We start from the raw sequence: 23836 nt of genomic DNA on the forward strand, positions 1-23836 counted from the left end.
CGCCCGATATTAGTGTCAAAGGCGTGAAGCTTCATTCATTCGCTCGTTCCAAATGTTCACCACTGAACTGTTTAAGCACGGATTAGATAGACCCATGGAGCTAGGTAGAAATAGACCCGAGCATCTTTGTCCCATCACAAATACGAACCCGAAAACTTCGTTGGCGCTAAGTAATACTCATAAAACATCAGGAAACTAACACAATATGTATACTTAAAGTGAGACTAAAAACGTGCAATTTTGAAGCTTAGATTGCAATGAATCAAAAAAAGTTGCCAGCTTCATAACACGTTGCCGTTTATAGGCTTCCTGAAAGCAAATCTTGTTCAAGAAAGGGTCACCAAGTCTGCGAAATGTTGCCTAATTCCAAGTCAGGTCTATTAACCCTAACTCCCAAGGGTGTATGTAAAATCGTATTTAAATTGGAGGATTTGGGACGTTAGGGTTAATTTAATAACAGCTCCAAGTGTAATGTGACCAACTTAAGTATGACCACAAACTCGTGGAATTGACAAATTGAATTACTCAATTTGTCAGGTAGTTGGCCTATTTTTATTGCTATTGTTTGTTACTGTCGATTAGCGTTGACGCCTTTATCGAGATGGGCATCACGTTTCACTTTCTCGAGTCACATCATCGACAGCTTCTGCCGGTTGGCTTGACACAGTCCCCCATGCTCAAGCTAGTCCCCTTTGGCTGCTTTTAGTAAACCACTGAGTCAGGGTCACTTGAGTCCATCTTATATAAGCCTCTAGACTTCACCAGCTAAGAGCATCCTGCAACCTACATCCACCCCCTTCCTGTACCAATCTCCTACCCCTTATGGTATCCCAGGATTAAATTTACCTACCTGCATCACCCTCTTACTAATCATACTACAGAATACACCCACGCCTTTTGACAAGATCTCCTGTGGTGCTTGTTTCTCTTGGGGGATAAGAGATGATTAACCCTCCTATATGCAAATTTAAGATGCATTCTTCACAAGTTGTCCTATCAGTCAAAACCAGTCAAATGGCCCTTATGTGTCTGTGTACTGTGGCAAATCAAGTGGAAGGAATTTTTGGACTGTGACTGTTAAAGCAAAAGGGTTAACAAGGAAAACTGATTAATTGAATTCTACGTTATGTAATTAACGTTCCGTGTAGTTTATGGTTATACTAACATAAATGTCGGTATTTCTGTTCTAATCTTGTCTGCATCGGATTTTTCGACGACATTGAGTGTGGCGTTTACATTGCTTTGTGTGAGTTTGATAATCGATTGGTGGGAGTAACGTCCTATGGAATCCGCTAACTGGCACCCTCTACCGAAGGAGTAAAGCATGAAGTATGGCAAAGTTCGATATTGGCTGTTTGGAGAAGTCCAAGACAAAAGCAAAAGGCAAATGCTTTCTGCAGCTACCGCCTTTTCACCGCGTCTTTTCTCCAGGGTCTGACAGCTCCGCAGCTGTGTCATCTCTGACTCGCTGTACAGGAATTATGTCGCATAAAGTCCCATTGCTCATCAGTCCACCGGTGAAATTTGTTGTCTCGTCAGTCGTCGCCTTTGACGCTAGCCCGACCGCGTCCGACTCTGTTCGCGGTGGCTGTTTTTTCCTACAACTCGATGAGTCCAAAGTTGGAGGTTTTATTGGTCAGTTCCTGTTTTTGGTGGAGTTGATCAGAGGTATAAGCTACTGAAGTGGTGGGAAAGTCCAGAGCTTTGTCTCAGTCATGGTAGGCCTATATGCTTTGAACCTTCCTCCACGACTAAATCAATTTGTCACTCATAATATAACTTAATTTTACTATAAACCCAATACTGGTCGCACTCATTACATAGGTGGTGTCAGTTCCTGCACTTCCGATGGTCTTCTTATCAATGATTCATTAACTCAATCGCTTGAGCGACTTGGAAGCAACGATCTTGGATTCTCAGTTACATGTGCGGCTTTGGAGAGGGACTTTTTTTCTCGGAAGTACTGAAGTTGGGAAAATTCTCCAAAACAAAAATTGCCAGTGTCATTTATTATATCAAGCCCCGTACCCCACCTTGAACCTTGGTTATAAGACCTCGCCTGCTGGTGGAAGTATGGTTCGGGATTTACATTCCCAGAGCGACTCATGTCTTCAATAAGATCTGTAGGAGTGACATGCGTGGAGGCGACAAACCCACTAGCAACGACTCCACGACCTGAAATTTCATGTCCATGAGGAGAAGTTTTTCATGTCTCAGTATTCTACTGTTTTATTGGATCGGTGACTTTTTCCTGGTCTGTTCCTGTTTTGCTGCGATCGACTTATCACTGAATGTAGGACAACGTTCCCGAGTGCCTTCTTTTCACTTCGACGAAGCCGGCCTGGCCGCGTTCTTGGCTACAAGGGATAAGACGTCAGCAGGGCAGCATTACTGTACTGCCAGCCGACCGTGTATGCGCTGAGTCAACCCGATTATTCATTCTGCTACTTAGGGGACTGCATCGGCATAAACCCAGTAAGACCTTAAATATTCACGGTCTTTACCAATGTTTTCCTTGCGACTAATTCAATGGCCTATAAGGAACGGATTGTGTAACCTGTCTCACTTTAGAACGATGCGAGGTGCAGACAGAGTGAATCTAGCGTGAGGACATTTTCGAGTAGTGCGAACGAATGCCACTGTCAAAGGTCAGTAGTAGTTTCGCCTATTCTACAAAGTTATCTGTTGGTACTTTTTGTTTGTTTTTATTTTGTTATTTTGTAACTGTACGAACTGGCTGTGGCCGTGTTCATTTGTTTTAAGACAACTGGTCATTTATCTTATTAAGTCCTTGGTACCATTCAATGGTTTATATCAGTCCCGAGTGCAGTGTCGAGTGCAGCCCTTTCCATTACTGCTGTGTTGAAATAAGCCCGGGTTGTGGATAATTTTGGCGAAGTTTCTCCTTGTTCTCCCTCATGCAAGGACTGTTGAAAAAGTCCTTATTCCTACATCTTAATGAGGGAAGGGCTGCACGCTGTCTCCAGGGTGGGTCGAGCCAAATTTTCGGCTGCCAAGCCTTGGCCATCTCCGTCTTGAGACCTTGTGTCTGCCCCCCAATGCCCCCGGGAGAGGATGAAGAATTCTGGCCCGGATGGTATCGGGGTGTTGATCTGGGTCAAGTTGAAAGTGGGTCCACGTACAACAGGAGGGATTCAATCTTGAGGAGAAGGCACGATGCCAAAGCGCTATTTTTGGCCCATTTTTCCCGTTCTATATCACATTCACGTGCAGCTGGAGGCACAGGGTATTTTCTTCGGCTTTGAATTAAAACTGAAAAATGCTGGTCGTGTTTCGTGACTCGACATGGGAGAAACTCGATTCATTTATGTTGTGATCTTCATATTTGACTTCATATTGAACACATCGGAGCCATGTCAAGGGCAGATACAGAACAGAAAATTGCGGAGGGAGGAATTCGGAAAGGTTTTTCATGCAACCTTACATTGCCTTCCAGAGGGGTGAGCTACATTTGGGGCTGTCACACGATTTTGGGAGAGATCAAATCGGATAATATTGTGTCGTTCATATCAAGGTTCCGGAATCTTGAGAAAGCAGCATCAAAGAAAATATTTCCAGACCTCGCATTTTGAGGAACATAATACAGAAATAAATTGCACTGGGTGGGCCTTGTCGACTGTTCCCTCGGACCAACTACGCTGAGCACAACAACGTGGCTGAAATACAAAGACATTATCACGTAACCCTACTGACAAACGAATAGGCAGTTCCACCTCGCTGGTATATAAAAAAAAATCGTGAAGAATGTTTCACTGCAGATAGTCGGTCTTTTTCAAAACAAACTTGAAGAGAGTTCCTTTCGTTTGGGCATGCCCCTCCCCTCGATCCGCACTAGGGTTACTTAGTTGTGACTTTGGCACAAGAAATATTGATGTTAGGCCTACCTGTCTGGAAGGCTGAGCACTTCGTGTGTGAAAAGAGAGAGGAAACGTTTTTCCAGGCAACATACTTCTTCTCGTATTTCAAAAGTCATTGCCGTTTTCAAAGTTGCTAGATCATCTAGGGGAAAGTGACTGTTCAATCTTAAAACTGGCATAGAATTGGACACCAGGCCTACTTCAAAAATTGTTTTTGTGTAGATCTATCTAGGCCTATACTGTCAGGCGCAAGAGCGGATTACAGTGTGGGATGGCGCTTTCCCGCGACTGAACTCAAACTCAGTGGCTTGATACGAAGCTCTGTTGAATTTTTAGAAAATTCCAATAGCACCAGGGAAAGCAACATACATGTACTTATAACCAGTCCAATATTTCTGATCTTCCAAATCAAAGAAGAATAAAATGACCTTAAACAACTAAAACAGCAGGTGCAGAAGACATCGTTTAGACTGGAGGAAGCGCTCTGTTGCGACTAAAAATAGTCTGATCATGTGACCGTCCTTCCTGACTCTTTATAGGCGCATCCGTGTGTACGTAGACATCTTGTTCTTCAAGTGCTCAATATTTAAACTTTATTTCAAGTCGGTTCATAAGTGGGTTTTGCTTGTTTGGGACCGCCAGCAGTGCCACCCGAAATGCTCTAATACTGAGGATTACTCGCACGGTGTCGACTTGGAACTCGGGCAGCCTATGAGAATCATCACTAATGGTTCGATTTAACGTGAAATCGGCGATAATTTTATCTGTCATTACGGAATACGGTACGGTCATTATTTATTTCTATAGTTTGAACTATTCGGTGAATGCAATACTCTTGAAAGATTTTAAGGTTTTTGTCAACAACAATATTGAATTCGTCGGCATTTTAAAATTAGTTTCATTGCTAATTCGCTTTTTTTAAAATCAAATTTAATTCGTACACATCATTAAATGTTTCAACTCTTGTCAAGCAAGCTTAGATTAAAACGGTGAACAAACAGCAAGGTTTTATACTTTCATATTGCCAAGCACGTTATCAAGGTGAACTATCCCGCAAAGGGACATATCTGAGCACCATCTTGCTTCACTTCATTACTATTGATCTGGTCAGTCCAGCATGGTATTTCATGAACCTCCGTTGCAATGAATTACGGATTATCACTGTCCTTGTGCCAGGTGGCTTGGTGTAATAGATACCTAGCTTGCAGCGTACGGTAACTCAACCAAAACGGTGGTTTCCCGCGGGCAGAGTCCCAGAAAGGCGATGGCATGCTTGCGGATATCTGTACCGTCTCAGGTTTCTTCGGCGCAGGATCTCATGCAGCCGGCAGTGGGGAAGGGTCAGACGAAGACTGGCTTTCGGTTAGATTTACCTTGAAATGGTTTGATAGACGTTAAAAAAGGACCAGGTAATGGTAATGTTTCTGAAACCTTATTTTCAAGTTCGTCCTGCTAATTGTATCCGTGTTTTGGGGGCATTTTCAGTTTTTATTTTTATGAATAGCGCTAATATGAATTTGCATTTTTCAAGAGCAAATCTTTGATGTTAAGGCCTAGGCACTGAACGTCAATGTTGTATTGATCTGTACACAAAAATGTTGTTTTGTATATGAAGATTTCTATTTATTTTATCAGTACATGGTATTAAGCCAGTGAGCAACAATTTCTCAGAATGTTTTTCCAGGAGCCATTCTGGGCTTCAGAATTTGAACATGAAAACGTGCAAACTGAAAAGTGCCTTCAGTAATTACATCAGACTAACTTCTATTAGATCTGCAACTCAATTACATCTGCGATTTCCATTAAATCCAATATTCTTGTCGATTTGAGTATTTACTGCCGTTTTGACATTATATATTGTGTAATATGATGTGGCACGCTAATAAGCAAGACTTACAAGCATCGACAACACGCGTTTAAGTGAGAATGGTTTCTTTTCAATAAAACAAACAAGAATGTGACAATGTAGTGAACATAAACATTTTTTAAATTTCGCTATGTCCAACAGTATGGTAACGACTCAAACCATACACCGCTTGCACACTTTCTTCCTCTAAACACATTCGGCCTAAATGATGTTCATGCAGTTTCGTTCAATTAATTCTGTTGATATTATAATATATTACGGTTATGCTAGTAATTGTGCATTTATTCGTGGAAGCATGGCTTGTTCCTGAGGGTGGGTTATTGGATTTCTGGAAGCTGTCGTAGGAAATCAATTAAATTCATGTTATATTTTATCCTCTTTACATTTTAAACGGAATTGCGGTCGCCACATGTTATGACGTCACACTGTAGGGCTAATGAATAACGCCCGACACTGCCTTCCTCCTCAACCCCTAGCCCTCTGGTAGCTAAAGGCTGAGTTAATCGTGGGATCGTGGTTGCGAGTCAAGCCGTAATCGTAATCTTGAGATATATCATGGGTGTGACGTTTTTGTCTTCTTCCTAATTATGAAAGGCATCCAGTCTATCAAGTCTTCTTTTCAAAATTAAATCGACCAATGAAGAAAATATACTACCTGCCTGGAAGTGATAATGAAAATAATAAGATACACGCAGTATTTCGCTATTTTTTCAGCATCGAGACAACCATGAAAGTTTCTTTTAAGGGCATATCGCAGAGCATAATTATACATTGCTTTGTGGGATATAAGCATGATGTGAAAAATGATTGTAGAAAAAATTGAAATATTTTTTCAACATTGTCAAACCTTAAAATATAAAAACCCAAAAGGCGGAACTGGATAAATAACAAAATGAGTATCATTCGGGAAGCGTGTAAAAGCATTATGTTGTGTTGTTCTATTGTCGAAAATCATCTTTCCTTGGGTTGGGACGCAGATGAATGCACCCCTCTTTACCAAAAGATGGAAATAATTAATTAACGTTGTTTTTCTTGGCTCTAATAGACACCCTCATCGAGTACATGTTCGCAACTAAAAGCAACATCTGATCGCCATCACCGTCTCAAATGGGACGTGCCAGAAAAATCTGACTTCCGAGATTACCCATGAGTCAGATACCGCTAATCCGTGTCGGGGCGTCTCTACCTTGTTTTGGACATCGTAGGAGTCTAACGTAAAATCAGCCTTGTGTTCCAGGCTGGCCCTGAGAGATTCGCTCAAGCTACGACGTGGCTGTCTCGGTTATGCTTCCTGAGGTTATAGCTCAGATATAGACATGACGTAAGCTAGGGGTACCAGTCTATGTTTGACCTCAGTTTTCGAGGTTCCAAGCACTAAGACGCTTTAATGAAATAAAATAAACTTTTTTGGGTTTTCATACTGGCGTGATATTAATGTAGTCTTCTGTAAGGTCCTCTGTCAAAACAACGTAAAGCTTACATTGACGAAATTCTGCTAAAAGCCAAAACGTGTACTCAGGGTCAATTTCCACTTAAGCGTTTTGGTAAGAGGAGAAAACTTTCATTAACATTTGCTTGGCTCATTTACTTTTCCATAATCAGTCTTTGCTTCCTTCAACAAAGATCGTTAAAAAACGACTTCAAGTACAGCAAAGAACAGCAAAGGTCTTACAGAGCGACATAATTTCTTTTCCATTAGATTAAATCCAAACAACTAATTATCTTTAACTGAAATTGCAGATTCACAATTATTATGATAGTGTGAATGGACAAGGGCTGTGAAATACGTAAGGGTCTTTGTAAGGGTCTGTTTAATTAAAGTCCTCCCCTTTCTTAGACATCTAAGAAAGAACACCAACGTAGTCGTGGTTAGAACTGGGAAAGTATAAAATTCCGCAAGCTGAGTTCACAATTGAATTTGCTGGGCATCCTTTCAGCTTTCCGAACTTACAAAACCCGTGGGAATTGCGGGGGAAGTGGTTTATATATAGAAAAGCTGGGTACACCGAATCATGTTAGCTGGAGTAAAAAAAAGGAACCAGTTTGTTAGGGATGTGAGATCAAATCTCCCGCTTTTGCCACAGATATTGGTTCATGCCGAAGGAAGAACGATATTAGAATAAAGAAGCAAGTTTTGTTTCTCCACAAACTCCTAAATTGAAACAAAAGCTGGCTTAAAAACAAATTTTTCTTGAACATCCACGTGGTAACGGTGAAGACTTTTACACTGGGAACGGGTGTGCGTTTGTTGATTGACCTGTTTGAAGTAGTTTTGAATGTCTGTGTTTAGTTATTCGGACGCTGCTAAGTTCACGGTGATTATGTACCAAATTCACTTTCCTCGCGCTTTGGAACAACAGAGAGTGAAAGATGGTCACTGACTAATAGATTTCTCTATTCCGATATTGGAGATCACTCATATCCTTTTGTCATTCTGATATCTGTGTTTTGCTCTCGAATTATTTATGTTGGTTTCATTAGTTTGCTTTCTGTGATCTTTCAGAGTGATTTTCCGGTCCTCTGTCCAATGTCTTGGCCGAACTATTCCTGACAGAATCATGCTTTGAGATTGGGCTCAGAATGTATGGCCTCTGCTCCAAGAGTGCGAATTAAACCTTGCCCCAATTGGCATGAAATCCCCCTTTGATCCAAGCCCAACGCTCCCACCCAACAAGCTGCGTCTGCCGCCTGCACTCAGTCTGCGCAGCCGAGGGGGCAATTATTGTTCATCGTTGTCAGAATGCTTCAAATCTTGAACTGTCGATACGCTTGGACTGTTCCTCAGTATCAATGATGACACGCATGTTGAACGCCGCAAAAACATCGCGTAACATACCGGTACAAGGGGAAGCTGTAGACGGCAAGCAATTTAGATACGATGAGGGATGCAGTTGTCTTCTATTTCTCTGTCAACAGTGCGAATTTCAGGAGGCTTTAACGTTTCCCGCGCAGAACGAACTTGGCGATTACATCATCGGTGACATGGCTGTTTCTTTGGTTTACCAGTGGCCACCCATATGCAGACCGCTGGTTGTTATAAACATAGAAAACCTCAAGTCCCAAATCGTTCTGATCTACGAGTGTTTTGCCCGTTTATAGTCGGATACCAACCATGAAGAGAATGACTCACCTAACATAAAATTTTGATTTATTGGCAGCTACAAGTTACCGATTATTCCATATAATGACATCAATGGCGTTGGTGGTCGTGATGATCCTCGTCTATGCTACAGTTTTTTTCGCCGAGATAGCAGCTCAGACATGGCGTAAGTAAAACCAGCTGGAGTCTTACAAGTCTGTCGAGTGTAGATCGCTGTATTGATCGTAAAAAATAAATGAAGGACCCATCGCTTGCAAAAAACTCTCACAGATTGGCACCAAATGTTATAAACGAAAAAAAGGGTCTATATCATTCTTTCAGTGTCTTGAAATTACCACACTCGCAACTTTTGCGACTGCACCCATCTTCACTGTTTTTGGTGTACCTTGCAGGCTCTTCGTCGGAATACGTTGTCCTAGACTGTCCGAAAGGCCTATCAGTACCGACAGAAATAGGGCGTCCCTGGTCCAGAGTGACGTGGATGGAACCTCGTTTCATTGATCCAGATGGTGTAGAAGTTCTTCCCGCCAGAATATCACACAACCCGGGAGAAAGGTTCTTTCTGTTTAAAAGTATTATTTCATTTGCAAATTAATTATGTGCCCTTTTCTTTTTTCTCTCCCTCAATTTTTTTTCTGACTGAACTCTGAAGCAGAGTAATTTAGTGAAGCAAAGGTGTCTTTTCGGTAACAAATTTCTGTGTCAAAAGCCCCATGCTATCCACCCAGACTTTCTCCTTACAAATATCTGCGGCCACGTTCATGCGTAGAGCTGCGAAGTGGAAAACGTGGCTTAGGTGTCTATTGTACCTATCAAGATTGTGTGCTAACAACTCCGTTTCACTGGCTTCAGATCTGTCTTGATTATAATGAAGGCTGACTGTACATGACATTACGCAATAAGACGTGATGTTAAAGGGTAACCGCAATGGATTTTTCGTAGACACAATTTTTCTGCAACTTTGTGCTCCTCTTCAATGTATGGACACTGTTTGGCACTCCCATTTGGTTCAATGCATTGAAAAGTGCTCATTTTCAACGCTTAAAATTATCCATAATTTCCTTGACAGCTGAGGGCGCTGTTACTTTGATATGTTTTTCTATTAAAATTTTGAACCTAGAACTTATTTACTAAAAACTTTTCTGAAGAAAGCATAGGTGCTCACTTATGGCTTTGCGCATAAACAACAATGAATTAACAAAGAAGACAACATTTAGTCCAGAAAAATCTACAAAAATGCGTGACTCTTTTGTGTAAAAAAAACAAAACAAAATATGTAACATCTAGGCTTTCTCAACTGCAAAAACTGGGGTGCTAAATTTAACACCCTGGGTGTTATCAGAGGACTACACCAACACTTTTCACTGGTGTTAAACTTTGGGTGTTATTTGGTGATACTTTTAACACCCTCCAGTGCATTGGAACACTTATAGATGTGCAAAGTAACACCAGCGGTGTTAAAGTAACACCCTGTGGTGTGGTCACCAAAAAGTGTTGATTTTAACACCAGACTTTTTACAGTGTTCCTGGAATGGCATTACAGTTTTTCTCTTTAATATGGAAATACTCATTAGCATAAAACAAAAAGGCAGCAAAAGACCTTTTGAAACAGTGAAACAAAAGCTGAACGTAAGGTTAACTTAGACAAAAAGGTACATTTTGAAGGTTTGTAGTAAAACAAATTGACTGCAGCTAGCCTTTTGTAACACCCAGAGCTTGATTGATCAGTCAAGACTTATAGAACTTGAATGTACACATCCGCTCCTTTCAGGTTTCCCGTGGGTACGCATACCGTCAAGTACACGCTTGTCGAAGGGAACCACAAAGTCACATGCAGTTTCATCGTCAGAGTTGATGGTAAGCTGATCCTGTCAGGACGAAGTAAAGTGTTTCTTCGAAACGCCTAATATAGTCTGCTGTCTGCATGGAAGGACGCATCCTTCTCTGGAAATAGGACAATGACGGGAAGAGTTAATTAGGGGAATTGGAAAAGTCACTGCAAATGGACAGGAAAAATCTGTTCTAGATTGGCACCAAAATGTCCTGGATTCAGACACTATGCCCCACTATCCAGTGTGGGCATATCCTGGGTAACTGTGTTAGTTTTACTGTATTGGTATGTCTCTATGAGACGAGAATTAGGACCAATGTGTTCGGTTTTTCAGGGTAAACAATCCCCACTATTAAGTCTTGTGTAAAAGTTTGACTTCTATTAGAAAACTTTCACAGTAAAATCTGTTTAAGCTTAAACCTGACACTAGTGTAGTGTAGTGTAGTGTAGTGTAGTGTAGTGTAGTGTAGTGTAGTGTAGTGTAGTGTAGTGTAGTGTAGTGTAGTGTAGTGTAGTGTAGTGTAGTGTAGTGTAGTGTAGTGTAGTGTAGTGTAGTGTAGTGTAGTGTAGTGTAGTGTAGTGTAGTGTAGTGTAGTGTAGTGTAGTGTAGTGTAGTGTAGTGTAGTGTAGTGTAGTGTAGTGTAGTGTAGTGTAGTGTAGTGTAGTGTAGTGTAGTGTAGTGTAGTGTAGTGTAGTGCAGTGTAGTGTAGTGCAGTGTAGTGCAGTGCAGTGTAGTGTGGTGCAGTGTAGCTTAGGTTTTGCATGCTGGACCAAGTGGTGTTCTAGGGTCTCTGCGTGTCATCGATTTGTTGTATAATAGAACGCAAAAAGAGGAAAACTGTGCTGAGAAAATACCGGTTGTATCATAGCAGTGTTAGGCATCAAGCACCGTGCGCTTTGGCCAGTATGGACTTTTTCTGACCTTGTGCGCAGATGAAGAACCGCCGCGAATAGTCAACTGTCCATCAGATATCACAGTTCCGGCGGACCGGGGAAGCACTTCTAGGTCATCAGTCTCGTGGGACATGCCCCTGGCAACAGACAACTTCCGGGTGAAGTATTTCGGTTCGTCCAAACCCGTCGGCTCGTCTTTTGCCATGGGCTACACCCGCGTGACCTACACGGCCGTGGATCTTAAAGGCAACCAGGCAAAGTGCACGTTTAACGTCATTGTCACTGGTAGGTACCTTTAAAAGATGCAGAGTCTGCGCCGTCGCAGCGACCAGACTCCCTAGTTCACTGTACTTTTGGGGAGAAATTGGACAATTTTTAATGTGACGTCTCATGCAGCTATCCCTAACCTGTATTATCGACCAGGAAAATCAGGGGTACCGCCCTGTAGGCAACATGAATTGAACACTGTACAAAGAAAAAGTACTTCATTTGCACAGTTTTGTGTATCTCCTGACTAAATGCCAGATCAAAAGGATATCAAAACTGATTTAAAGAATTACAATGTTCCCTCTGTCGTGTTTTTTCTTCTTTAGCAATATTACAAATGTGTTCTTTCAATGAAACTTATTGACACAAGCACTAGTGATTTGGGTTGAAGGTCAAAGAGCATAATGAAGTCGGCGATTATCGATCGTGGATGATCATTTGAAGCACCGTAGATGTAAGACAGAATTTGAACACCAAAGTCATGAGTGGCAGAAGAGATGTGAAAACTTAGGAAAACGACCTCTGCTCATGTTACTCTTGAGCAGATGATGAGAGCCCTATACTGGAAGGATGTCCCGCAGAGGCCCTGACTTATGTGTCTCCGATGGCCAACGGTGGTCCCGTGTCCTGGACTCCTCCCCAAGGCATCGACAACTCCGGCCCGCCCCAGATCACCTGCACGCGCTCCCGGGGAGAGAACTTCCCGCTCGGCCAGACTGAGGTGGTGTACACAGCGACGGACGCAGCCGGCAACACGGCAACTTGTTCCTTCAAAGCTGTTGTCAAGGGTGAGTCTGTCTGGGGTGATTTGCGTAATTGCTTTTGGAAGAATGCGAGCCATAGCAGTTTTTTTTGGGGGGGGCGGAGATTTGAAAAACGGCTCTGTCGGGACGTATTTGCAGATCTGGAGACGTTTGACTGTCAATAAACCCAGCTGGGTCAAAATGTGCATTGAAAAAAATTGTATCACCGTGAAATGTATTTGATTTATTTGAGTCGTCAATGTCGTTTGATTAATTCAGTAATGGTTCAAAACACAGACTTCCAACACTTAAAGTAATGACTGCGTGTTAGTCATTATCGTCTTTTGTAGGTCGGTGCATATAACGACATATTGCACATTGAAACTGAAAAGGCACCAACCTGCCAAATCCTGTCGGCAAGTTGACAAATGTGTGGTTGCCGTTCAACACACTGCTCGAAAGTTCTATAGTTCGTATGTTGCTTAGATTTTACAGTGCTTATCACCAGAAACTCAATGGCACATTCTACTGACAATTAAAATTAGCTTCTCCAACTTCATTTTCGAATGTTTGCGTTTATTTAGAGTCCACTGTGGAACAAAGATGATCGACAATATATAATTAATGAATGTGCCTCCATAGGAGGCCAAGAACATGATTGTGTCGTATAAGATAACTCGCTCTGGAATTTGAACGAATCACAGTCCTTGCACAGAACCTGCTAGATTTTCCTGTATGCTATGTACAAAACTGACGTTTTTCCCGAGTTGGTAATTGGATGCTGGATCATCGACAAGTAAGGGATGGGGGAACCAACGTCCCAGCGCAGTACTGTGCGGGTCACAGCGTTATTGCGCATAGAGAACAAAACCAAATCAATTACCAATTTGGCACCATGTAAGACTCAGACAGGACACTGCACCCTTGTATATTTTTGGCTGATGTAACCGCAAGTCGCTTCCTGCGTCGACAGGTGATGATTTTGTCGAGTGATGCGTTTCGGCACCGATGTTGTGCCTCTTGCACATACCTTTTCGTGTAACTTTTTTGCGAAAATGTTCTTATTTGTGGCACAGATTTTTCAGTGACCTGCGCAGGAAATTCGATTTGATTCTCTAAATACGGTGTATGCCCCTTGTTGATTCAGTGTTGAATCACCAATTGTCGTAATCACAAAACGTCTCGTCCAAATGGGCCGAACTTCTGTAAATACACAAAACATGAATGTTTTGAAGTCGTTTTAAATTTCAAGTCGATTTGTTGTTGAAGAGGCCAGGTCTAAAGGGAAGAGAGTCCACTTGTGACATGCAAGCCTCAAAAACAACTCTTTTAATAGAGGTACATCACGGGATGTCGCCTCTGGGACGGTAGAGGCTACTTTAAGAAACACAGCAAGGTGGTTCTCATTTTTCGAGATATTTTAAGTGTGACCTCAACGGAAACCTTGACCTTTGAGACGTTCAAGACGTGATTTCCCAGTTGGTGTATGCAATCAAAGACTAAGTTCACAATCAGATTACATGACATGAAATGAGGCTGGGCTGGTTCCCTTATCCCCGCATGTGCAATCATGTTCACCCCCGGTTGAGTCATTGGACGAGTTGACATCCTGGATGTTGATTGCTCGGTGTACATCCGGCCCTTCACAGTATATGCTGTGCGCTACGCGACTGCTGCATAATTCTCTACATACTTTGCCATCTTTGGGGAGAATCGTGCCATCGTGTAGAACTTTCACACGGTATGAATCAACGTATTCCGGTGCTCAGTGCTTACGCACAAACAGGTATTAGATTTTCTGCTCCCGTCATAGTTTCCAAAATGTTAAGTCGCAATGATAAAATGATAAATCGTTCAAGTGTGTAGTCATTCATACTTATCGATCCGCATCTGTACTCTTCAAATCGATGACTTACTGTACGCCAGGCCCAATTTGTCGATAAATGTGGCTCATGCTCAAGCTGATAGTTTTTAACTCTCCAGCCTTACCATAGTACCGGGCGGGTTCTAAGGAGGGATCAGGGGGGCGCGACGGGTCATTGCCACCTCTGCCCCCCAAAAAATCCCCCCCCCTTTGAAAAATAATGACAAAATGGCCATTTATTTGTTCCATTTCATTTCTGTTCTTTCCAAAAGCATTTAAATGTTAATTCATTGTCTAGTTGTAGTCTATTCAGCCACTCCCTAACGTAATTTGTTGTTTTTTTCTCATACCGCTATAATTCCTATATTTTTTCTTGTGCTTCTGTTTACCATGAAAGGTTAACTGGAAAATTCGAACTTTTTGTCCCCCGCCCCCCCCCCCCAAAAAAACGGTGCTGGACCCGTTGTTGCCAATTTCTTTTGATTGTTTCCACAGTTGAGGTTCCGGGTAGCAAAATTTTTCTGCGCAATCGCACAAGCACAGAGCTCGAAATCAGCTGGCCTCAACACGTGAATCAGAAGGCCTCCAGTTACCTCATTTACATATGGCCCGTGGGCACCAGCCAACCGCTGGCCTCAGACCATCGCTACCACCCGATCAATTGGCGGGAAAGTTTCACCACGCGCACTCTACGTGGTCTTTCTCCCGGCACATCATACAACATCCGAGTCTACGTGACTGGAGTTGGGGAACGGTTATACGCAAGACTGAGGACAAGTACGCAGTTTTAATAACAATTCGATAATGTTATTGGAGTTTTACTTGTTGTACTATAAAATTGGAATAAAAACCTGAGAAAGGTTTCAGAAATTCCTTATTTAAAGAATATGGTTTATGGTTTTGAATGTTCAATGCTGTTTTACCTATCTTCTATCTTTGCAAAGTAGTAACCACCATAAGCCTTACCTCTGACGTGGAAGAACTAAAGGGTAATGAAAGTCCACTCGGCTACAAATAAACATTATCTCCTTCTTCTTTTTATAGGACCTAATGCGCCCAGCGGGTTTACATTCATAGCAGAGAGTTTGGACTCCACCTCGGTCGTCCTTTCTTGGCAGCCGCCAGCTGGGAATTTCGACCAGTACCAGGTCTCGTATCATGTTGTAACGAGCGACACTGTCTCGACGTTACGGCTACTGGACAAAAGGGTTGTAAAGAAACCCGTGAATGATTTGGATCCCGGTACTACATACATCTTTACTCTGGTGTCGGTGAGCGGTGTCGGGGAATCGAAATCGACAAGTGTCCCAACTACACTCACTATTCGGACAGGTACAGTAGGCCATTGTCAATAACGACACCGAAGCTATCCCTTTCAATTTAATCTATTAAATTTGGTGCCCGAGTATTTGGGGTTTCAAGCTTCTATTACATTTGTACATGCGGCTTGAAACATTTAGATAAATAAATCCTAAATTGACTTCTTCAATATTTTTGGCATAAATTGGCATGAATTAGTAATGAACTTTTATTTAATTAAAAACTAACCTCACTATGAATTCAATATGGCCGACTTGTGACTGAAGTCTATTCGTTTTGTATAAACCAGGTTATCAGCTGTAGACTCCAAAGCAGTAGACTTTCGATGGGATCGCTCAAGTTATGCAGAATAATGTATTCACTTAAAAGAGGCTTGAACCGCAGACTACAAATTTTGAATTCGTCACATTTTTTCAGTTTCAACTTTAGATTTGTCCTAACCTAAACGCTGTGTTATCTATGCCGTTATACCATATAGCTAATTATGTGGATAAAAATACATCCTCGTAATTTTGGTTCCTCGTAAAAAAAATTATAGCCGTGGATACCTCCAGAATATACAAATATTTAAATTGTACAATGGTTCTTATACCACCACAAATTCCCGAAAAATTGTATGTCTATGGTAAGATCAAGGAACTTTCTGTGTATTTTTTTTCACCAGCCCCTCTCCCGCACTCTCAAATCCTCCTTCCAAAAGTAACCGCCACTTCCATCCAGATAGTTGCCCGACTCGTCCCAGCAATCACCACCCAGATCCTTAGACAATTCGACCGAGGAAGCTTCCCAAACAGTGGCCGTGTGGTGCGGCCATCAGCAGAAGACGAAGCAGACGACTATCACAGTAGTGACGGTTACGTTGTGGTCATCTACTCCAATTACAGCGATGTCTTTACGGACGTTATATTCGAATCTGGTACCCTTGAATACGAGTTCACATCGCTGGCACCCACCACGCTGTACATGATACGGATTATACCGTCAGATGCCAGTGGAGAAGTCCTGGAAAAGACTGCCATGACTCGTGAGAATATAGTTTTTCAAGCATATCCAAACTTTCTAGCCAGAACCACTGATATTCCAAAAGTCTGAATAAAAAGTCGTTTACAGCTTTTTACATCTGCGTATCGATCTCGTTTTAAGGAAACCTGTGGTGGATATTTAGCCCAGCAATATAAACAAGATCTAAATACTTGTTTTCATCAGAAATGAAAAGACGATAGTAATTTTTCAGCTCTTAAAGAGCAACACCAGAGTATGCACAAGGGCGCTATTTTGCTGATGTCGAACAAGGCATTCCTTGTCAAAAAAGCACAAGAACAATACAAAAAACCAATCCTTCAAAATCGCCCTCCAACAATGTTGGAGAGTAATGTTCACAAGCCCTACCCCCATGGTGTATGTAAAAGATTGAAATTGGAGGATTGAGGACTGTTAGGGTTAACGTGAAAACCATGCATAAAGTAAACCCTAGTGCAAATAAATGTGAAAAGTGTGACAAAAGGTGTGCATAATAAGAAGGCACTCGTGTTCTACCTTTTTTGACATCCACGCTTTGGCTCATGAATATGGAAATCTTAATCAGCATAAATACAAAATGTTGCTATTCCTCCCTTAAGCTCCTGCAATGGAGGTAGACACTTATCGTAACACGTAATTAAAGCTGGGCTTTGTGTATTTTTATTGTAAAATTCCTGTTACACGTTTCCTTTTAAAAGTACCGCTGGGCGATATGTGTCATCCCTTCCTTACATCGTTTGAGACTAATTAATCAAATGTGTAATCCAATGCTTTAGTTAGTCTTGCCTTGATTTTCCTCGATATTTTGTTTTTCATACGTGATGATTCAACGAGAAAGACCTTCAAGCCGATAACTCCAGGGATTTTCCTCCAGATCCTGAAAAAACGGTTTAGACCCTAGCTTATGGCGGTAGGACCCTCGCAGTTCCTTCTGTTGATAAGTGACTCACGCTAACATGCCTTCCCATTCCATACAGGTCCAATGACTGTCACCGACCTGACACTTCACAAAGTCACCAACTCATCGATCACGATCACTTGGAGTCCCCCAAAGGGACACTTTGAACAGTTCAAGGTGACCTACGCACCGACTAAACTGGAGGATGTCGCCCCGACCATGGTCGATGAATGTCAGGTGACTATCAACAGGCTGGTTCCCATGACAACGTATGTGGTCTCCGTGGTAACCATCTACGGAGTGTTGACGAGCGATCCAGCAGAAATCGAGGTCACTCCAGGAGTTGACAAGGCTAATGCTGTCCTTGTCTTGAATGGTACGTCAGCATGTTACGAGAGATTTTAAACGGTCTCAAATGGGCAGTGTTTTAACACTGCTCGTTCAAGACAACTTCGAAACAAGGTCGAAGCGAAATAGGTTCTCTCGCTTTATTTTCCCTTCAAAAAAACTTTCGAAATCCTTGAAAAACAACGTCTAAACACAGCAGTTATTATTTTAGCAAAACGTGCAGAAACAAAATATAGTCATTATACCACAGCCCATCTTATTGTGCTATAGCTGTAACTCGACGGCTACCAGATTCCCAAAATCATTGCGCTCACAATGGGAGACTTTGAGACGCCTGGTGGCGACAAACATACCGGTCCTTTTTTTACCAGTTCTGAGCATGCGCGCGTTGTTCTGAGCATGCGTGCATAGTTCTGAGCGCGCACAATAGCTTGATGGTGCATTCCACCAAATGGCTGTATTTGTCCGCGCGGGATCATTAATATTTTGTGATACCACGGGGTTTTTACAATAAGATATGCCATAATCAGGAGGCATCATGGAAATATTTCTATAAATCCCAAATCTGGGACTTATAGTTTCCAGTTCGGGGTATTTCTTTCACAAAAAGCCCCAAATTGCGGGCCTATTTTCGATAGAGGCGGGCGGCTACATTCAGAGCGGGGCGCATCGTTTACTAGTGTAAAAATCCCGCGGGATCACCAAATATTAATGAGCTCGCGCGCGGAAATGCAACCATTAAGGGTGGAATGCACCGTGAAAAACATGTGTGCTGCCACCAGCGTCTCAAAGTCTCCAATTGCACTGTGAATTTCGTCCCGTGCACCTGCTTCCAGAGGAAAAACCCCATTATGATCAAGGCGTACTTGGCGGTGTATTTACTAAAACCAAGTACAGTTGGCTACTTCAACTTTGGAATTTTTTCAATATATCGCCATTTGTGAAATAAGTGAGAGCAGAACTGACGATTCGGTTGTGTGAACTTGTTTCTGAGTTGCCACGAAATTTGCATTTCCCTCATCGTTAAGGTTTAGGCAGTGGTATTTGCGATAAAATGACTTGTTTCGTAATTTGGTCATCATGTCTGCTCGTTTTCACGAGCCATCAGCCTAAATTTTCGTGATTTTATTTCCCCAGAGTCCTCCTGTATCTCTCCCATCCTAGCCAGCTCTTTTTTAGCGGCAATCCTGATGTTTATCGGAATATACTTTTGCAGATTAAAACTGTGCTACAAGTACATAAGCATACATGTGAGTCTTCTGTACTGTCTTTATGTGAAAGTATACATATTCTTCTCTTTTAATGTTCAAAATTAAAGGAATTCGTCTTTCCGTCTTTGAGGTAAATTTAGGCAGTTGTTTTAGCACATAATTGAGTTGAAAAATTGATATTCTGCTAAATGCAGCAAACATTGTATTCAAGATATGACATTATAAAATAACATAAAGGTCTTTTTAATTTGAAAATGATGTTCTTGCTTATGTTTTTGGTCATCCTTATCTGAAACTGGCACACATTCATATCACACCCACTACAACAAATGATATATGTTTCGTACGCCAGTGGCTTGAAATTTTTGATGAAATTTTCCTTGGCATGGACTAGGAAGGGGGCTTCTACCATCCACCACAGTCAACTAGCTTTGGAGGGCTCCCCCACCACTAACACCACCACAACCACCGCCTACAAAATCATGCATACGCCACTGGATACAATGGGCATTTAATGAATGCACTCTTTGATTATTTTGAACCACTGATTTTAGAGACGCCACACCGAGGAGAACACTTACGAGAACCCGACCCGTCCAAACAGCGACTACATGAGCTCACCTCCCTACCAGAACACAGAGAGCTCTGATTCCATGACCTCGCTTATCAGATCACCCCCAAGACCAATCAGTGTGTCAGGGTATATGTACCCTCCCATCCCCAGAGGTTTGTTCAGCAGAGGAAAACGGTGAGGCTGAATTTCAGAATGGTTTTAATTCTTTGCTTGGATTCTTCATTACAATGGAAACATGAAACAAAAACATGTTTTCGTGACAGATTCAGTGTAAAAATACATTCCTCTCATACCACTACTACTACTACCACAACTACTACCACCACCACCCCTACTATTACCACCCCTACAACCACCACTACATGTACTACCACCCCTACTACCACTACCACCATCACCCCTACTATTACCACCCCTACAACCACCACCACCACTACATGTACTACCACCCCTACTACCACTACCACCATCACCCCTACTATTACCACAACTACTACCACCACCACCACTACTACCACCACTACCACCACTATTGCTTCCGCCACCACTTCTACTGCCACCACTACTATCACCAATATACTTCTACCACTATAGTACAACTATAGGTTTTCAGCAAGATTCCGCTCATTTTCGTCAACACGTGTTCACATTCAAACAGGTGCTACGGTTTGGTTTGTACGAGAGTTCGTTTCTTTTTCCCTCTTCAGATATTCAAATTCGTTTTCATGCACAAAAGTTTTTTTAGCTTTGTCATTCAGTTCCATTCACGACATTCTCCTTCGTTGATAGACATTCAAAACTACACTATCACCACTCTTCAGTGTAATCTCTGCTGCCCTTTTCCAACAGCTACATGTCAAATTAAAAATCATTGACGCGCACAAGATCTTTTACCTGCACGCGATCTGATTTTCTTTTTCGTTTACAGTCAATCTTTTTCACGTTTAGAGTGTGCAGTTCAGTAGTATTGGATAAGCTTATCCGCTGTTCTTCCACTGTTAGTAGTGCCGTATGATATTCTTATTCCATAATCATTGTTTTGATGATTGTGATTCCTTTGTCATTTGTTTGTTTATTGTTATTTATTTATATCATAATTATTATTTTTTGTATCAACGCTTTGAGTCAAATCAGACAGTTGTTGTTTTGCTCTTTGCTGTGAGTTATGATGCTGTTCAGTTTGTGTTTCATATACATGTATGATTTATTCGGACCTTTTCAAAAATATGTACGTATAAAAGTCAACAAAACTTCAGGGAAACAAAATGATTAACATTGAACCACTAAAAGAAACAATATGAAAAACCTTGTTATGCGTAGGCTTTCTATGCGTAGTTGCCCTGGAAAGTGTTAAACAGCTTTTCCCTACCTACGATTCTCACTTTTCTGTAAGAAGCTGGAAGCAATAACTTTTGTACAAAGTTACGTTGACAAAGCCGTCTAAAGATCCACCGTTGAACCTTGTTTCTTGGAAAATCAGATTTTATATTGGATCCAAGAAGCGCTTATCACTGGAACGAATTTGAATTGAACGAAGTGAAACGAGATTGCCCATTGGTAACTCGCATACTTAATAAGCCTCTTTCTAAGCCCTTTAATGAATGTGAATGAACGAAACGACTTTTGGAATTTGAATGAAACTTTTTTCTAAAAGAATGTTCGGTAACGAAATCGAATGCCTTCTTTCAATTCTCGAATGCTCGTTTGTAGGATCATTCTGTTTAAAACGAATTTAATTGATGGGCCTTATATTAAATGAACTATTTTTTTTGCTGAAATTGGCCAGGAAAACGTATATTGCTATAATTGTCTTCATAACTGTTTCAGACCTTCTTCCGGAAGTAAAGAAAACGACAGCGCGGGATCACCTATTTACTACAATGTGAAAGAGGCGAACTCTTGATAAGTAGTGCAGAATCCATTCATTACACTAGGGAGTTGTGACATGAATCGAAGTATGTAAAAGTACTGTTATTAAGCATTAGGCAAATAAGTAACAATCGAGAGGAGAGGTGAACAGGAACGATCTTGCCTCTGGGCTACTGACGAATAGGAACTACTTTACAGATACGGTATGCAGTTTTCAGGAAAGCCATTGGTCACATCATCTTTGCTTCGCGGTGTTGCGATGGTGTCGGAACTCGTCAGAGTCAATGTGGACAGTGCTTGATATTTCATAAAACTCATCCTGCAAAGTGATTCCAGTTAGCATCATGGCTCCTCAGCACAAGTCCTCCGAGTTTACGAAGCGCGATCAGCCAGCAGCCGACACTTCAGCAAGAAACTTCGCAGCTTATTGTACCCCTGTCACTGAGACGGTACCAGATGTGACGTCATACGGTTATGGCCGTGTTCGTAGCACGGATGTCATATCCAAAAAGTGGGATTCGTCATGCTCTTGTGGGCTAAGTCCACTAAGTCAAGACCCACTAAAAATAGTGTAAAATCGACGTTGTTCAGGGCCTAATAACATTGCGTACCAACATCTGAAACAGTAAAAAGTAGTATATCTGAGTATCTAAGTATCTGAAACACATGTTAAATTACTATATGGTCCTTGATCTTTCAATTTCTTTTTTGGTTAACTGATTTTTAGTTATTCCCACAAAGCAAAATTACTCCCCGAAAAGTGATTATTCCGAAGTCTGCTTGCAGCCATTTTTTAAGTGGCCATCCTCAACTTTCTCGGGCACTTATTACCATTTATCAACCGTGTTTTTAGCCATTCTGCTCTCAGATGAACGCCAAAAGACCTAGGGAGTTGATCCTGGCAAAGATTTACACAATCTCACCATTTTGGGGACCGTACAATTTCCTTTTTTCAAAAGATACCGCGGGGGCACGTTTTAACGCTAATGAGCTGGCCAGAAATTCTCACTTGAATTAGTAGACTGCACCCTTGTATACCATCTGAAGCCACCGGCGACCATCTTACTACGGCTTATACCGAGGAGCTATGAGACGGATAAAGGTGATCGTTGGTTGCGTGCCCTCGTGTACTATCGTTGCCACGAACAATGACGAGCAAGCCCTTCTATTACCTTTGTATTCAGCACGGTAAGATGGCCACTGGTGACTTCAGTGACCTTAGTAGGCCGAATAAAGCATTATGAGTCTAGATATATGTATATGACGTCCATGGTTCGTGGGTACTGCTTCAATCCCAGCCAGTGACGCACTATACTGTCTATTCCTAGCCCAGTAAACAAGACGGCGTAATTCCCCGGTAAAGCTTTGCAGCCGCAGCCCATCAGAATAAAGATCAATCACATTGCATTTATGCACAAAGGTTGTTAAACAGGGAATTGGTAATTATTACCCATATAAAGTGGCAGCTTCTACGCATGTATAAAAAAAATCGCGTTTTTGGTAGACCAGTTCCACTGTGAGAATACTCGAACAAATAAAAAATGCTTCGATGAGGGCGCAAACAAATCTGGTGATTTGATGATGTCATAACACGGCTCTCGTTCCCCTACAGTGTCTTGACCTTGCTGCGGTAACTCCGATTAAGACGCAGCTCTCTCAAGTCTTGACATTTTTCACTCACATTAGATCAAGGATTACATAGACAAAACTAAAGCCGTTCCCAAAACGGGCTTCCAGAGCTACGGCTAGGTCTACTCTACCTATGCGTCTTATGCTGCATTTCCAATTGGAGTGAAGATACAACAGATTCGGATGCAGCCTAAGGCTAATTGCGTAAGTGCCCATGTCGAATTCAGATTCTTTATTCATACCATTCAAGGGCGTGGGTGACCTCTCCCCCGACCCCCCCAAATAAACTCTCATTAGGATGGATTTTGTTCAGCCGATGACACAGAGTCACCACAAGTTCACAAGCATCCGGACCATGGCAGTATAAGATACCGGCATACTTTGTGGCACCTTCGTTTCCCTCATATAATTTTGCAGAAAAGATCATTTACACATGCTGGTTGATGTATCATTGACACATGCCGGTGGATATATCATTGACACATGCCGGTGGATATATCATTGACACATGCCGGTGGATATA

At 41.9% G+C, this 23836-nt stretch overlaps 1 protein-coding gene across 2 annotated transcripts; it reads left to right on the plus strand.

The window, feature by feature from the left end:
- Positions 1–1491: 1491 nt before the first annotated feature.
- On the plus strand, positions 1492–22838 carry LOC110991167 (tenascin-N-like). 2 transcript variants are annotated; one of them, XM_022256385.2, is made up of 13 exons: positions 1492–2648; positions 8904–9011; positions 9238–9400; positions 10617–10702; positions 11610–11855; positions 12383–12625; positions 14940–15221; positions 15489–15776; positions 16429–16788; positions 17762–18058; positions 19168–19280; positions 19796–19989; positions 21643–22838. In XM_022256385.2, the coding sequence occupies exons 2-13, from the start codon at positions 8930–8932 to the stop codon at positions 21716–21718; spliced, it is 2430 nt and encodes an 809-aa protein (XP_022112077.2). In that variant the 5' UTR covers positions 1492–2648; positions 8904–8929; the 3' UTR covers positions 21719–22838. The 2 variants fall into 2 exon arrangements, with proteins under 2 accessions (XP_022112077.2, XP_086991060.1); XM_087134934.1 differs by lacking the exon at positions 1492–2648 and having other exon boundaries at positions 8301–9011.
- The last annotated feature ends 998 nt before the right edge of the window (positions 22839–23836 follow it).

The sequence above is a fragment of the Acanthaster planci genome, linkage group LG03 (genome assembly GCF_054643075.1).
Source record: "Acanthaster planci isolate LZ-2023a linkage group LG03, COTS_SCS, whole genome shotgun sequence".
In the NCBI taxonomy this organism is placed as follows: Eukaryota; Metazoa; Echinodermata; class Asteroidea; order Valvatida; family Acanthasteridae; genus Acanthaster; species Acanthaster planci.

Coding starts and splice junctions, on each gene's coding strand:
- LOC110991167 (XM_022256385.2), top strand. CDS start 8,930: ATGACATCAATGGCGTTGGTGGTCGTGATGATCCTCGTCTATGCTACA. Junction 9,401..10,616: donor TCACACAACCCGGGAGAAAG/GTTCTTTCTGTT, acceptor CGCTCCTTTCAG/GTTTCCCGTGGGTACGCATA. Junction 11,856..12,382: donor GTTTAACGTCATTGTCACTG/GTAGGTACCTTT, acceptor ACTCTTGAGCAG/ATGATGAGAGCCCTATACTG.